This window comes from Diprion similis, chromosome 6 (assembly GCF_021155765.1).
Source record: "Diprion similis isolate iyDipSimi1 chromosome 6, iyDipSimi1.1, whole genome shotgun sequence".
NCBI classification, from domain to species: Eukaryota; Metazoa; Arthropoda; class Insecta; order Hymenoptera; family Diprionidae; genus Diprion; species Diprion similis.
Genome location: NC_060110.1, coordinates 9,873,061 through 9,887,946, shown reverse-complemented (window position 1 = coordinate 9,887,946; position 14,886 = coordinate 9,873,061). Strand labels below are relative to the sequence as shown.

The following is a 14,886-nucleotide window of genomic DNA, read 5'->3' as shown; positions in this document are numbered from 1 at the left end:
GTTTTAGTTATGGATTTAGGTGTGAGTTTTATTCAGAATATAGTTGAGTTTTTATTACTTTATGCATATTTTTCTTTTCTTTCATTCTCCAATTTTGGATTCGTAGTCAGCGACCCAAAAAACCCTCGAGTGACGATTTTCACATCAACTGCCTAGTTTTACAAAAATTTCAAGTATTGCCGTGGCCATTTTAGATTCTTCATTTTGCCATTGTGCAATTCTGATAACCGATTCATCATCACCGACCCCAAAAACCCCCGGAAAACAAGTTTCAAAAGACTTCTTCCACTGGTAGAAGGGTGTGCTGAGGCCTAGTCGTATTTACCGGTATTTGAAGCCACGATTTTGAATCTCTCATATAGAATTTTTCCATTGAGTCCATATCTTGGCTTCCTTGATAGGATCAAAGAAAGTCTTATTGATTTGTAGGGCCCAATTATACTTGACTAAGCTTTTACCATATTCAATAATCGATAATTAATTACCCTAAGAGTCATACCTTGTAGTATCGATCCGTGGACATTTCCAGTATTTCGATTAGCCAGTTGACCACTAACTCAGAAACCGTTATATTGATATGCTATCTTCCGACTTCACACCCTAGTGTGAATAAGTTTCGAAATACCAATACCAAGGCCTGAAGGGCAAACTCGTCCAGCAATTGTCTACGAGCCACAATTTAGAGAAAGCGGCTTGAATTTGGAGATTCGGGGAAAAGCCCGGGCTTTCTCCTTGTCTGCGCTCAGAAGGACATGTGGTTACATATATACACTGCGCTGGATGTGGGGGGTGTTGCACACGGTTAGGCCCCCCGCAAACACTCGACTTAAGGCATATAGAAAACAGATTTCACAGAGAACGGTCGTGCCTTCAGCATCTATTCCAATTTTCAGGATAATTTCTGGTACCGTTATAATCTATGAATTCTGTGATTCGGCTGCGCCGTCGCGTATACAATTATTGTTCTCTAATAGTTTATCAGTGTGACTGTAGTTGGTTGTATGGGCGAAACACTATAGGGTTGTGACATCGAACCAGCGGTGTGTTGTCCCAAGTCGTTTACAGGACGACAAGACCTGTTCCTGTTCTCGATACCTTGGGGTCTTGTAACGAGCCGGGTTTTTTGCACTCGAGAATTCTCCTTTGCCCCAGCATCCCCCAGCAGAGAGGGTGGTCCGAGGCATCACAGTTCACACCGTGTAGTGCGACAATATCGTGTAATTTCTGCCCTCGAATAGGTAAGAGAGCTCTCTTTGTTGATATAGTCAAGATTAAGTTAGAAACCAATTCTCTGACTCATCTACATGAATTTAATACTTTGCGTCAGAACACCAATTTTTCATAGTCTTATATTTTTAATGTGTCTGTAAATGGACTGGGGGTCAAAACTTGGAAGGGTCAATATTGCGAATGGCCGATATATCGAAATTTCAGACATGTGAAAACAAAATAACGAAAGATGAATTGTTCGAAAACTTGACTTTTGAAAGTGTCGCTGATTAGAATGACTACAAACCAGTGTCTCAAGATTTCGAACTATTCATCTTTCTTCTTTTTATTTTCAAATGTTTGAAATTTTGATATATCGGCCATTCGGAATATTGACCCTTCCAAGTTTTAACCCCTACCCTGTAAATAGAATTATACATGTGATTGGAGTCTTTCGAATATTATATTGTGATAAGCAAACTTCGATTGTAACGGGAGGGAATATAAATGTCATTGATCGTCTCGAAAAGTGTTCAACAAATGAAAAAAAATTATTATTATTTTTATTATTATTATTCATTATTACTATTACTATTATTAACTTTTTTCAGACTCAGAAACGAAAAGGTTTAAAAAATATAAATCATGCATATATGTGGGTCATATTAATTACGAAGAATTATAATTGTGAGCGATTGCAGTAAGCAACAACGCTGACTGAGCTTTTTATCTTATTACTTATGATTGTCAGAATTATAGTCTTATACACTAAAACCGCTGCGCATTGATCGATTTCTTGTGGGTCCCATGCTTGCGTTGGAGCTGGTCTCGCATGCGGAGTACCCTGATTTGAGTATCTTATTACACTTCACAACCATATTTTATTCAAGCAGGATTATTGGTTCAGAGAACCGCAGAGGGTGGCATCTTTGAAATCACAATCTACTCTAACTCCACTGACAGTTAGACCAAAGTGACGTTACAGAATCGTTACTAAGGACACGTCGTATTCAATGTTCGGACACCTGTGGAAGAAGCAATGGCTGTCGCGGCCAACGGAGATATTATGGTTTCAATGGATTGGAGGATTAGGATGTAAGTGGAAGTGATTAAACACGTGAGTTCTTCAGTTATCGCGACGTATCACCAAATATTCGTTCCGCAGCGATGCTGATGCTGAATGTGATCGGCATGCTGATCGGGATGTTCTCGCCGTTTCTGGCCCTGATGACCACCCCGAATTCGTCACTCTTCCTCACCTTGGACGAGGCCTCCTGGGTGGCGTCATTGTCCAGTCCGGCGCGTCTGGTGGGTGCGATATTTGGCTCAATCACCGTCAACTACCTCGGGAGTAAGAGGGCGATGCTTATCGGGGGATGCCCTCTGCTGCTGGCTTGGGTTTGTCTCATCCTGGCTGACTCAGCAATCTGGCTCTACGGGACCAGTTTCGCCCATGGGCTGGGCATAGGAATCGCGTTCGTCAGTTTTCCCGTCTACCTCGGAGAAGTCAGCAGCTCAGCGACCCGCGGCACGTTGGTATCCTTCGCATTGAGCGGGTTCCCCCTGGGCTCATTGATAGGCAACATTTTGGGCACCTACCTACCAAAGGAAACGTTTGGCTACGTAGCCTTGGTGCCGACCATCGTTTACATCGCCATCTTCCTATGCGTCCCAGAATCTCCTCACTACTATGTCAAGATGGGCAAATATGACGAGGCCAAAAGGTCGATAAGCCGGTACCATCCGAAAGTGATTGTCAAAGAGGAGCTGGAGTCCTTGCAGACATTCGTCTCCGGATCGAATTCGGTTACGGTTGGAGATCGACTGCGGGAGTTGATAACACCTCGAAACAGGAAGGCTGGCGTGATAATTTTGATACTGTACCTCTTCATGCATTTCAGTGGTCTCAACTCTATTCTATACTACATGGAAATGATCCTGAAATCAAGCAACGTGACCGCGATTGCTCCTGCGACGGTGGTGATCGTAGCCAACGTACTTGACTGCGTCGGCGGATGGGTGGCGATGTCTTTGGCGGATAGATATGGACGGAGGCCAATGTGGATAATCTCAGCCTGTGGAGCTTGCGTAACCATGGTTTTAATGGGAGCAAATTTTACACTTTTGGACAATGGCTATAATTTCTACGAACAGCAGTGGGTGCCGATTGTTTGCATGATCAGCTTCCGGGTCTTTCTATTCGTGGGTGTCTTCTCTCTTCCCAGTATATTTATGAGCGAGCTTATCGCACCGAATGTGAAAGGCGTAATGGTATGTTTAGGCAATATTTTTGCTGGGTTAATCGGCTTTGTCTCGACGAAAAGTTATCAACCTTCGCTGGATGCCTTTGGCGAAGCTTTCGTATTCTACATGTATGCCGTTATCATGTTTTTAGCTGTTATTTTTGGCTTCAAGTTGCCTGAAACAAAGGGCAAGACCTTGCAGGAGATTCAGAAAATGTGAATTTAAACATATCCTTACAAGCTGGAAACAGCCGCCGCAAAGAAGTGTGAGAAAATTCTAATGTTGTTTGCGTTTGAATTCAGCAATTACGATGAATCAGAAATCATTGAACGTTGAATCTGTGTTATATAGTATTCTGTAAATACGATTATTTATGAACTTCAAATTGATACATTCAAGAAGTAGTAAAACTTCAGTTCACCAGAAAGCCACCGTAGTGGGTCGAGTCACTAGATGTAACTGATATATCTTATATTTTTCATATTCTTCGCATCTACGTACAAAACCCAACGTCTTTCCGTCTGTCGGTATGTTTGCTGATGAATCCAGAACCACTGAACCAATTTTAATTTTTTTCTTCTGATAGCTGCAATGTCTCGCCAGGGCTGAGGCTACAATGTCGTCACAACTAGGTCATTATTTTTGGAAATATAACAATATTTCTAAGCCAAGTCGAAATAAGATTATACACGTTTACGAACGCTGACTAAAGTCTTACAGATGCAGGAACGTTATGCTGACGAGTTTTCAGAGTCTCGATGAGCTCTACAAAAAAATCCACAAAAGCATATGGTTACGTCTTACAGTTTCGTGAAAATATTTGCGGCTAGAACCGCAATAGTCAACTATTAAACTATCTATACATACATATATATCGTATAATATACTCTTTTCAGTGACAAATATTTGTAAGTTATTAATTGTAAGTTATCATAGCTCACTTGCTCATAATCTATAGGTTATTTATAATTTATTCTCATGACCGAACGAGTGAATGTTAAAGAGAGAACTGGGACCAATCGAGGTGAATATTGTCCTTCAAAAGTATTCAATCTAGAATACTGTCACACGACAGCTTTTCTGCTTTTACATTAAATGAGATTAAAGCAAGTCAAAGGATTGAATTTTATCTCCACAATGTATCCCAATTCCTTACCGAGTAAGAAAATTGCGAAAGTTTAAAAAATTATGTGAATTACCATAATCAAACATCCCAATTTAGAGTTAAAACGAATAAAAACTTTCCCTGCAGCTCCAATACTCCAACATCACTAAAACAAGCATTGAAATACGAGAACAGAGGAATACACTAGTTATCCGAAGTTTAGCAAAGTTCTTTAATCTCCAAATATTTACTGGACGTGTAACGCGACCAATTCTAAAGCGACCCTAGACATGGATATGCAAGGAAATTGGTTACGTGCCCGCAGGTAGAACCGTGAGGATTATAACTCACCTATAACTTTCACAAGTAGAATCAGTCACCTGATTTTGCGGTGAATAAGATTCACAAGCACAGGGGGAAACCAACGACAATTCAAGACAGATTTCCTTCCTATCGTAAGACGCCAATGTCGATCGACAAATTTGCTTCAAACTCTAGAAAATGTACAATGATTATCTCGAGAAGAAATAGACGTTTTGCCGTTAGCTGTCACATGGCGCTGGACGTATAGTTACGTCTTCGCTTATATAATTAGCGCGGCAGGTTTTGTCTGTTTTCTTTCCGTTTCTATATTGAACTCAGTTTGAATTCTACAATGTCGAAAAGGCTGGTGTTGCTGGTTAGTCGCAGTAAAGTGAGCACTGATCAGTATTAATTGAATTCATTCTCACGAACGAATCTCAGCTGACTTGTGAATCGAATCATTTTCTACAATTCTAAATTTCTGAAATCAGTGATCCATGCCTCGAAAGATTCAATTTTAGTTTATTTACTCTGCACTTGAACTTGGAATTGAATCTAAGTTTAATTTAGTACTAGCTTCTTCGATGTTAGATTAATGTCTGAAGTCTAATTAGGTTCTTTATTTTTTGATCTTCAATTACTATCTTTACTCTTTGATGTCAAATTATCGTCTGCATTGTGTCTCGAGATGTCTGGAAGGATGGATGTCGGAGGAGTTTGAAAAGGAGTTCTTCATTGGTAAGCTACGTTCTCAGATAAGTCAGCGCAAGACGATTCGTCTGCGAGGGCCAATCGATTGGTGCTGACGGGACGTTTTGTCTATTCGCGTCCAAGGAATAGAGGATGATTAAATGCTTACGAATTTCCGGTCTCACGCTCTTCACGTTTCGGTATGCAGATTTACCTTTTTGTATTATTGTGTCTAAGATCTGTTGCTAGAGTTTATTATTCCGAATCTGATATCATGCATCCTATGTGTTATTTAATGTGAAAATATAATCATATATGTATATATTGTATATATATATATTGTAACACTTTCGCGTTACGAAATGGAATTGCGGGTTCGTGAGCGAAGCTAGGAAAAAGACTTTTATTCCACGATACGTGGTTCTCGGTCTATGGTGAGTCAGAAACAAGACTGGTTTTACAATAATATTGCTTGACGCAGCAACTTTATTCATTTTATGACAAAAGAACTCTTAAGCTTCTTCTATCTATGCCAACTACTAGATCTGTAAAAAAGGCTAGATCTGTAAAAAAATACTGTCACCCTTTGTGACAATATATTTGTACGACTTAGCATTGCCTAGCTACGAGTTGGTTTCGCTTGCTAACTGATGGTGTGATGCATAAGAATTACGAATGCAGTAATGTTGGACACTGTGATGGTCACTGTATGGATCGATATAGATCTCAGAACTTATGGTAAGAGCGTGTAAGACGTGGTTATGGTAATTGCACGTCGCTAATTAGTGGCGCCGAGGGGGCGCAGTCGTGCCGAAATGATCAGTCGAATCGGAAGACAGTTAACGTTGGTGATACAGGCAATATCCTTCATGGCACAGACGTGAACGTGAAAAGTATTCGTACCGGCTACCGGAGTTCTGAAGTCGGTTGTAGAAAGTGACACTTCACGGAAGGAAAATAGGTCACAAAGAAGCGACATTTTTCATACGTGAAAATTATTTTTTTGAACGTCCGTTTCGTCATTTCGAAATTCTGTACCTCGGAACAATTCTGTACCTTGGCTTTTTGGAATTTTGTATATTCGGTCGTATAGAGTTTTTTTAAATATGTTGTTTAGAGTTTTTTTTTCCATCAAGAATTTCAGTCCGACATCTTTTTCAACGCCTTTTTAAATTCCAATGTAGTATTTCAATATGGCGCATTGAGGATTGAGATTTTATAACGGAAAATCACGATTAGCCATAACTTTAAAGGTGATCACTATTTTGTTGTTGTATTTTTCTTTTGTCAATACAATGCTGTCGAAAAATAAACAGTCCGAATGTCTTCTAATAATTAGCTACCTAATTCGAAATTAAATTCTTGCGATTATTTTAACGACATCCCGCCTCAGCTGTCCACTAAATCTGACAGTAAATGAGGTGGCCGTGAGCTTTGCGTGAGGCCGAGTAAGATTGCGAAAAATTAACGTAGCGATTAGCCCTGCGATTTATAAAATTATTTGTTTATTTCTCCCCTGATTTTTCAAACGTCACGGGCACCGATAGTTATTGTAAACGGTAATTTGTGACTCAATTGTGTGTCAAATGATCGGTATAAAAGTGTAATGCAGTCGGGCAGCATTAATTGTAGAGGAATAATAATATGTGGTTTGTAATAATAGCATCGGAAAAATATGCGCTACAAGGTGCTATAAATTAGTGAACAAATCGAAAAATTTTGCACCGCGATAATATATGTCCATGAATGTTGCGGTGTGCAGATACCCATAGTGTAGCACACGGTTAACTTACATTTGATTTATTGGCGGCAAAACATGAAGTCAACTATCGGGGACTGATGCATAGGACGTATCTGAAGCAAATATTTGACTTCGTGTCATCCATGTGTTCACGAATGTCCGCTAGATTGTCAATTTACAAGTAATAGTGTACACGTCGACTGTAAATTGACTTTCCGTCATTGATAAATGGGAAAGCGAAACTTTGAAATTTCGATATTTATACGTGTACTTTGAAGACAGTTATCAAGAACGGGCAATCATCCATGAAAAAATCAGATCCGAGACATTTTACGCTTTGAGTATCGACCTCCGAAAATATGAACTTGCGAATTGTTAGCCAATGAATGTGCAGTACACATTTTTTCTATACTGCGATAACGTTATCTCGATTGGACATTTCCATTTTTTCACAACGACTGACGCGTTTTCTACAATGTTAATGTTAGCTTCTGATCTACGGCAATTTCTCAGACTGATATTTCGATGACAGAATATTGGTGATCGTAAATGCACGTGTGAAGTCTGATCGTTTTTTGAAATCTTGTCACCATGAGGGAATTTTTTCAATAAAGACCGCTTAGTGAACATACCAAATATCAACATCCTATATGTCATATTTTTTGCATGTCATAATTGATAAAAAATTTCTGCGCGACATTAGGTCGACTATTTGTTATGTCAAGAAGTATTTCATTAAGTCGGATAATTCTGTTTTTAAACAGCGCTTATCTAGAAAAATGAAATTATGCATTTGTATAATCGCATTGGAAATTTATAGTCGAGTTCGTAGACAGGCGTACAGTAGAGTGGATTGCACCAGAAAGGAAAATGTGTCCGACGGTTCATGATCATCTTGGTTTCCTTTAGCGTTCGTTCAGTACAGCGTTGAACGTCATGTAGAACGGTGGCTACTAAGAAATCCTCCGTCTATTTCATCTTGTAGTTTATCCAAATGGGAAACGTGTCGTTGATCGAAACGTAAATGTCAAGCTTGACCGGCGATTGATTTGGCAACATTTCTCGTGAGGTTAATTTATATAAATTTACTACATCACTTCAAAACACTAAAGTTCATAGTTTTTCGGATCGAGTAAACGGTCCTATTTCATTGGTGTAGCTACAATCGAAACTGTGGTTGGATAGAATTGAATACAATACTGTGATGGGTGAACGTTGCAATTGTGACGAACTAGGGCATATTAAATTGTCATTCTGTATAGAAATGCAATATCTGAAATTCAGGAAGTTTTATTAGTTCGTTTCAGGACGACAAGTCAAAAGATTCCGTATATTTTTTTAGTACTCAGGGGAGGGAAAATTTGAAGAATATAGATCATACATATTTGCGAGTCGTATCAATTATGGAGGATTAGAATTGTGAGCTGATTGATGTAGGCAACCGCGTTGACGGAAGTTTTCATCTCATATTACTTATGATTCTCAGAATATAGTCCTGGAGACTAAAACCTCTGCGCGTTGATCGATTTCTTCTCAGTCCCATGTAATGCTTGCGTTGGAGCTGGTCTCGCATACGGAGTACCCTGATTTGAGTATCTTATCACACTTCACAGCCATATTTTATTCAAGCAGGATTATTGGTTCAGAGAACCGCAGAGGGTAGCATCTTTGAAATCACGATCTACTCTAACTCCACTGACAGCTAGACCGAAGTGACGTTACAGAATCGTTACTAAGGACACGTCGTATTCAATGTTCGGACACCTGTGGAAGAAGCAATGGCTGTCGCGGCCAACGGAGATATTATGGTTTCAGTGGATTGGAGGATTAGGATGTAAGTGGAAGTGATTAAACACGTGAGTTCTTCAGCTATCGCGACGTATCACCGAATATTCGTTTCGCAGCGATGCTGATGCTGATTGTGATCGGCATGCTGTTCGGGATGTTCTCGCCGTTTCTGGCCCTGATGACCACCCCGAATTCGTCACTCTTCCTCACCTTGGACGAGGCCTCCTGGGTGGCGTCATTGTCCAGTCCGGCGCGCCTGGTGGGTGGGATATTTGGCTCAATCACCGTCCACTACCTCGGGGGTAAGAGGGCGATGCTTATCGGGGGATGCCCTCTGCTGCTGGCTTGGGTTTGTCTCATCCTGGCTGACTCAGCAATCTGGCTCTACGGGACCAGTTTCTCCCATGGGCTGGGCATAGGAATCGCGTTCGTCAGTTTTCCCGTCTACCTCGGTGAAGTCAGCAGCTCAGCTACCCGCGGCACGTTGGTATCCTTCGCCATGAGCGGGTTTCCCCTGGGCTCATTGGTAGGCAACATTTTGGGCACCTACCTGCCAAAGACTACGTTCGGCTACATAGCCTTGGTGCCGACCATAGTTTATATCATCATTTTCATATGCGTCCCCGAATCTCCTCACTACTATGTCAAGATGGGCAAATTGGACGAGGCCAAAAGGTCGATAAGCCGGTACCACCCGAAAGTGGTCGTCAACGAGGAGTTGCAGTCATTGCAGACATTCACCTCCGAATCGAATTTGCTTACGGTCGGAGATCGACTCCGGGAGTTGATGACACCTCGAAACAGGAAGGTTGGAGTGATAATACTGCTACTGCACTTCTTCATGCATTTCAGCGGTCTCAACTCCATTTTATACTACATGGAAATGATCCTGAAAAGAAGCAACGTGACCGCGATTGCTCCCGCGACGGTGGTGATCGTAGCCAACGTACTCGACTGCGTCGGCGGATGGGTGGCGATGTCTTTGGCCGACAGATATGGACGAAAGCCCATGTGGATAATCTCAGCCTGTGGAGCTTCCGCATCCATGGTTTCAACCGGAGTAAATTTCACCCTTTTGGCCAATGGTTATAATTCCTACGAACAACAGTGGGTGCCGGTTGTTTGCATGATCAGCTTCCGGGTGTTTCTCTTCGTAGGCATCACTTCCATTCCGAGCATATTTCTGAGTGAGCTTATCGCGCCGAATTTGAAAAGCTTGACAGCATGTTTGGGCAATATTCTCGCGGGGTTCGTCGGCTTTGCCTCGACGAAAAGTTATCAACCTTTGCTGGATGCCTTTGGCGAAGCTTTCGTATTCTACATGTATGCCGTTATCATGTTTCTGGCTGTTATTTTTGGCTTTACGTTGCCTGAAACGAAGGGTAAGACCTTGCAAGCGATTCAAAACATGTAAATTTGAAGGTAAGATTCTGAGCAGAAAATATCTTTTGGAAAGAATCCGCGTATTATGTACTCTCAGTATATTCCTGAATTATTCTGTTTTAATCAATCAAATATCATGAATCAGAGATCATTCAATGTTGACTCTGCGTTATTGAAGTTAACAATTTTGTGCACCCGTGATTTTTGACTAAATTGTCTTTTCGTTATTGACCAAGGTACAGTTTCGAACCATCCCAAGATCCTATTCGTGAGAAGCCCACATACAATTGGCCATGATTGAAGGCATCTTTGTGAAGGTCTATTCCGATTTTTTCAAATGTTCGTCACTGTCCTTTAGGCATTGCAGTAGTTAACTTTATTGATAATTTCTATACTGTCAAGCCAAAGATCTGTCAAACTCATCGCCGAACTGTCAAGTCAACGACGATACCGGGATACCGGTAACCAATCGTGCTCTTTGTCAAGTCAACGACGTATCAACCTGTGCACCGTGAACTCGCACAAAAATGGCACGTTCACGCCACTTGCTGACACCGGCAGCCAACGTGTAGGGGTTTTAACTTCTATGGTTTTCACGTGGTGATAACGATTCGAGATATTTCATAATTTGTGACAGCAAGCTTTGATAAAAATGAGGAGGTGGATCGTGCGTATACTGTGTGTGTCTTTTTTTGTCCCATTTTACCCCGATATCCTTAGGAATTCTTATTTATTTATTAAGGTGGCATGAAACAAGAAAAGTACATTGCTTAAATGCCAGATTCAGGCAAAATGGGCCCCGTACTGATTCGAAAAAAGTGTTGATTACTATTTTAATTTGTATTTGATTCGAAAAAATATTGTTACATCACAGCTGCGCTCCGTCCGCGCCACTAATCAACGACGTGCAATTACTATAGCAGTGTCTTACACGCTCTTACCATAAGATCTATTTTGATCCATACAGTTACCATCACAGCGTACAGCATTACTGCATTCATAATTCTTATGTATCATTCTATCAAGCGAAACCCACTGGTAGCTACGCAATGCTAAGCAGTATACAAATATTTTGACAACTGATCATGGACCATTCACACGGGTAAATTCAGTTATGTCTGACCCTACGTAACGTGTAATGAGATCGAGACAAGGTTCAAGAGTATTCGAAAATATATGACAGACTTTGATTCGAGCACTCGTAATACAAAAATTGAAAACACTTGCTTACCAGTAGGAGCGACGGTGAAAAATCCTCATCTGCGACAAAGTCAGCTCTGGATATTTACGAGTTTGCGAAACTTAGAGAAAGATCAAGGCGTTTCCGGTTTGGCAAGACTGGTCCTATTTTCAACCCTTTTGAGGAATTACTATTTATTAATTTATTTTTTACATAGGCAAAGCCATCCACACTGGCGTTACAATATGAACGGCATTAATTATAGAAAAAATATATATGGCACGTAGGTTCAAGTAGTAGCATTGGAAAAAATATGTGCAAAGAGATGCTCTGCATTCGAATAGACTCGGTGAAACCCAACACCGCGATAAGATATATTTCGTGAATGTCATTTGTCCAAAGTCGTTGTGATATGCATAATATACATTACTGTGAGCACCAGGATTTGAGCGGTATCATATACATATATGGGGCATTCCCGCTAAACTTGATACACCTTTGACCTCATGAATTTGGATTCAGTTTTAATTTTTTTTTTTTTTTTTTCAATTCTTTTAGCCCACAAGAGGACTTTCGACGGAAATTCAATTTTTTTTTACTTTAGGGAGAAAGAATTACTTTTGGGGAGGTTGCAGATTTATTCACCATTTTTTTTTTTTTTTCTCTCTTTTTTATGAAATTTTGAACTGAATTGAGTATTTTAGATTTATGAAATTTTACTGTCAAACCTCACGTCTTTGCGCTTCGTCGCTGGAAAAATGTCATTTTTTAAAAAAGGCGATTTCAAGAAAAATCATTACTCGAAACCGTTCTTTTTAAAAAATCTGAAAAAATGGAATCTTTTTGTCGGTTAATAGAACTTCGAAAAAAATTGAGAACCAAATCCGAAAACATGAGGTCAAAAGTGGGTCGAGTTCAGCTGGAATGAACCATATATTCTAGTCTAATTGTGTAGATAAGGTGCACACATCAAATTATTACACCCACGTGATATGATAGATTGCATCTGCTAATGCACTCGGCCCGCGTAATTGCACCTAGGTATTTTTAGACTTTCTCACATAATCTGCAGTACTTATCAGGCTCTCAACACAGAAGCGAATATGCTCACAGTCCGCAAGTGAGGTGCAGACAGAGCGCAGGTTAGTCAAAATTAGCACCACCTGGTCTTGTGGAAATTTTAAATACAAGGTGCGGGTCTGTCGAAATTAGTCACATCTTTGAAGATCACATACTTCAGTTTTGAGAGAATGCTCTTCCGTTTGACTTCGCCGTTTTCGAACGATACGTTGTGGCTGCAATGGATCGGAGGTTCCGCAGGTATGTGCCAACGTCTTAAACATATTATTGAATTTAATTATTCACGGCCTTTGGATAATTAATTTCTCATTGATACTCAATTTCGTTGTTCCGTAGCAATGATAATGATGTTCGTAATTGGCTTGACAATCGGTTGGGGCTCGCCTTACTTGGCTCAATTTTCGGCTGGAGATTCTCCATTTCCTGCCTCAGTGGACGAGATTTCTTGGATCGCGTCGATCTTCCATCTCGGACGGTTGCCAGGGGCGGCCATTGGTTTCATTGGCAACCAATACTTCGGCAGCAAAACTACAATGATCGGAAACGGCTGTGGTCTAATGCTTTCCTGGATTCTAGTTATCGCGGCAAATTCCGTAGCTTGGATTTATGTGGCCAGATTCATTTGCGGGGTGGCCATCGAAGTAGCTAGCATGAGTTTTCCCTTATACCTTGGAGATATCTCAAACTCAAATATCCGGGGTGCATTAATAGCTATGACACTGAATGGCTTATCCTTGGGAATTCTGACGGGTAACATAATGGGTGCTTATATCTCGATGAGAATCTTCGCGTCTATAAGTCTCGTTCCAACAATCTCATTTGTTCTCATTTTCATATTGATACCTCAGTCTCCGTATTATCTGACAAGTAAGAGAAAATTGCTGGATGCGGAAAAGTCGATACTAAAATACAACCCAAAAGCAAATATCTCCGTGGAAGTGGAAACCATCAAGCAATTTGTGGCCACAACAAATACCATGACCTTCATCGACCGATTACGTGAGTTTAACATCCCTCGAAACCGGAAGGCTGGAATAATAGTTGTCGTATTGGCCTTCTTCTCACAATTCTGTGGGATAAACGCCATAGCCGCGTACATGGAAACCATCATAACGAGGGGCATGGTCACCGTCGTTACACCTTCCACTGTACCCATTTTAGCAAATGGACTGGGAATCGTGGCTGGATTGTTTATGATGTATTTGGCTGATCAAGTCGGGAGAAGAAAAATGTGGGTCTTTTCAAGCTGCGGAGTTTGTCTAGCTATGACAGCGTTAGCCACACACTTTTACCTCTTGAATGATGGATTAGATCCCAACCTTTTGCAATGGATACCGATAATCTCTATGGTTGCATTTACGATATGTTTCAACATGGGACTCAACTGTATTCCAGCCATTCTTCTCAGCGAGCTTTTCGGAGCAAACATCCGAACTCTAGCTGCCTCCATCGCCTGTGCATTTGCGGCTGTATTTGCATTCACCTCGGTTAATAGTTACCAGTACCTGCTAGAAGTTATTGATGAAAGTTACATCTACTGGATCTATGCAATATTGATGGTTATATCGGCAATTTTTGGACTCTTATTAGTCCCAGAAATGAAAGGAAAAACGCTTTCGGAGATTCAAGATGTCATGACAAAGAAGTAGAGCGTAATGAATTGCAATGATTCTGTCGTCATTAGTCATTCAACTGTGGTACTTCGCTTAGCATATAGCCAGCTTAATCAATTTCAACAAGTTCTTCGAACCAAGTTTACATTAGGAAGCCACGAGGTAACGAAAAAAATCGAGATGGCATAGTTTGTGAAGCTTTTCGACGAACGTGTACAGTGAGAATTGTGTTCATTAGACATAACGACACATAAACACATGGTTTTTCTACTGCGTTGTTGAATATATTTCAGATCGTGTCTTTACCCAAGGTCATGTAAGATGGAATATAATAAATGAAAAGTGTAAATTATTTTCACCGAGTCTATATCCAAGCAATATGGATAAACTTCGAAATCTACCATCATGAACATGTACAAGCGGACTAAGTCGCTTGAATATAGGTATGTAAATGTGTGTATACGAATATAAGTTTAACGGATAGAAAATGCTACTAAGGTAGAGCATCAGATTTTGAGAATTGCAAATTGGTCAATTCGTTCATCACATA

General features: G+C 40.5%; 2 protein-coding genes across 2 annotated transcripts; both read left to right on the top strand.

The window, feature by feature from the left end:
• Positions 1-2,222: 2,222 nt before the first annotated feature.
• On the top strand, positions 2,223-10,497 carry LOC124406491. The gene is made up of 11 exons (XM_046881919.1): positions 2,223-2,304; positions 2,375-3,668; positions 4,174-4,245; positions 4,529-4,592; positions 4,706-4,816; positions 4,929-5,123; positions 6,165-6,289; positions 6,338-6,480; positions 8,906-8,951; positions 9,017-9,126; positions 9,197-10,497. The coding sequence occupies exons 1-11, from the start codon at positions 2,223-2,225 to the stop codon at positions 10,492-10,494; spliced, it is 3,540 nt and encodes a 1,179-aa protein (XP_046737875.1). The 3' UTR covers positions 10,495-10,497.
• Positions 10,498-11,930: 1,433 nt separating this feature from the next.
• Positions 11,931-14,391, top strand: LOC124407299 (facilitated trehalose transporter Tret1-like). Its single transcript, XM_046883312.1, has 3 exons — positions 11,931-12,095; positions 12,695-12,963; positions 13,060-14,391. The coding sequence occupies exons 2-3, from the start codon at positions 12,894-12,896 to the stop codon at positions 14,370-14,372; spliced, it is 1,383 nt and encodes a 460-aa protein (XP_046739268.1). The 5' UTR covers positions 11,931-12,095; positions 12,695-12,893; the 3' UTR covers positions 14,373-14,391.
• Positions 14,392-14,886: the final 495 nt, after the last annotated feature.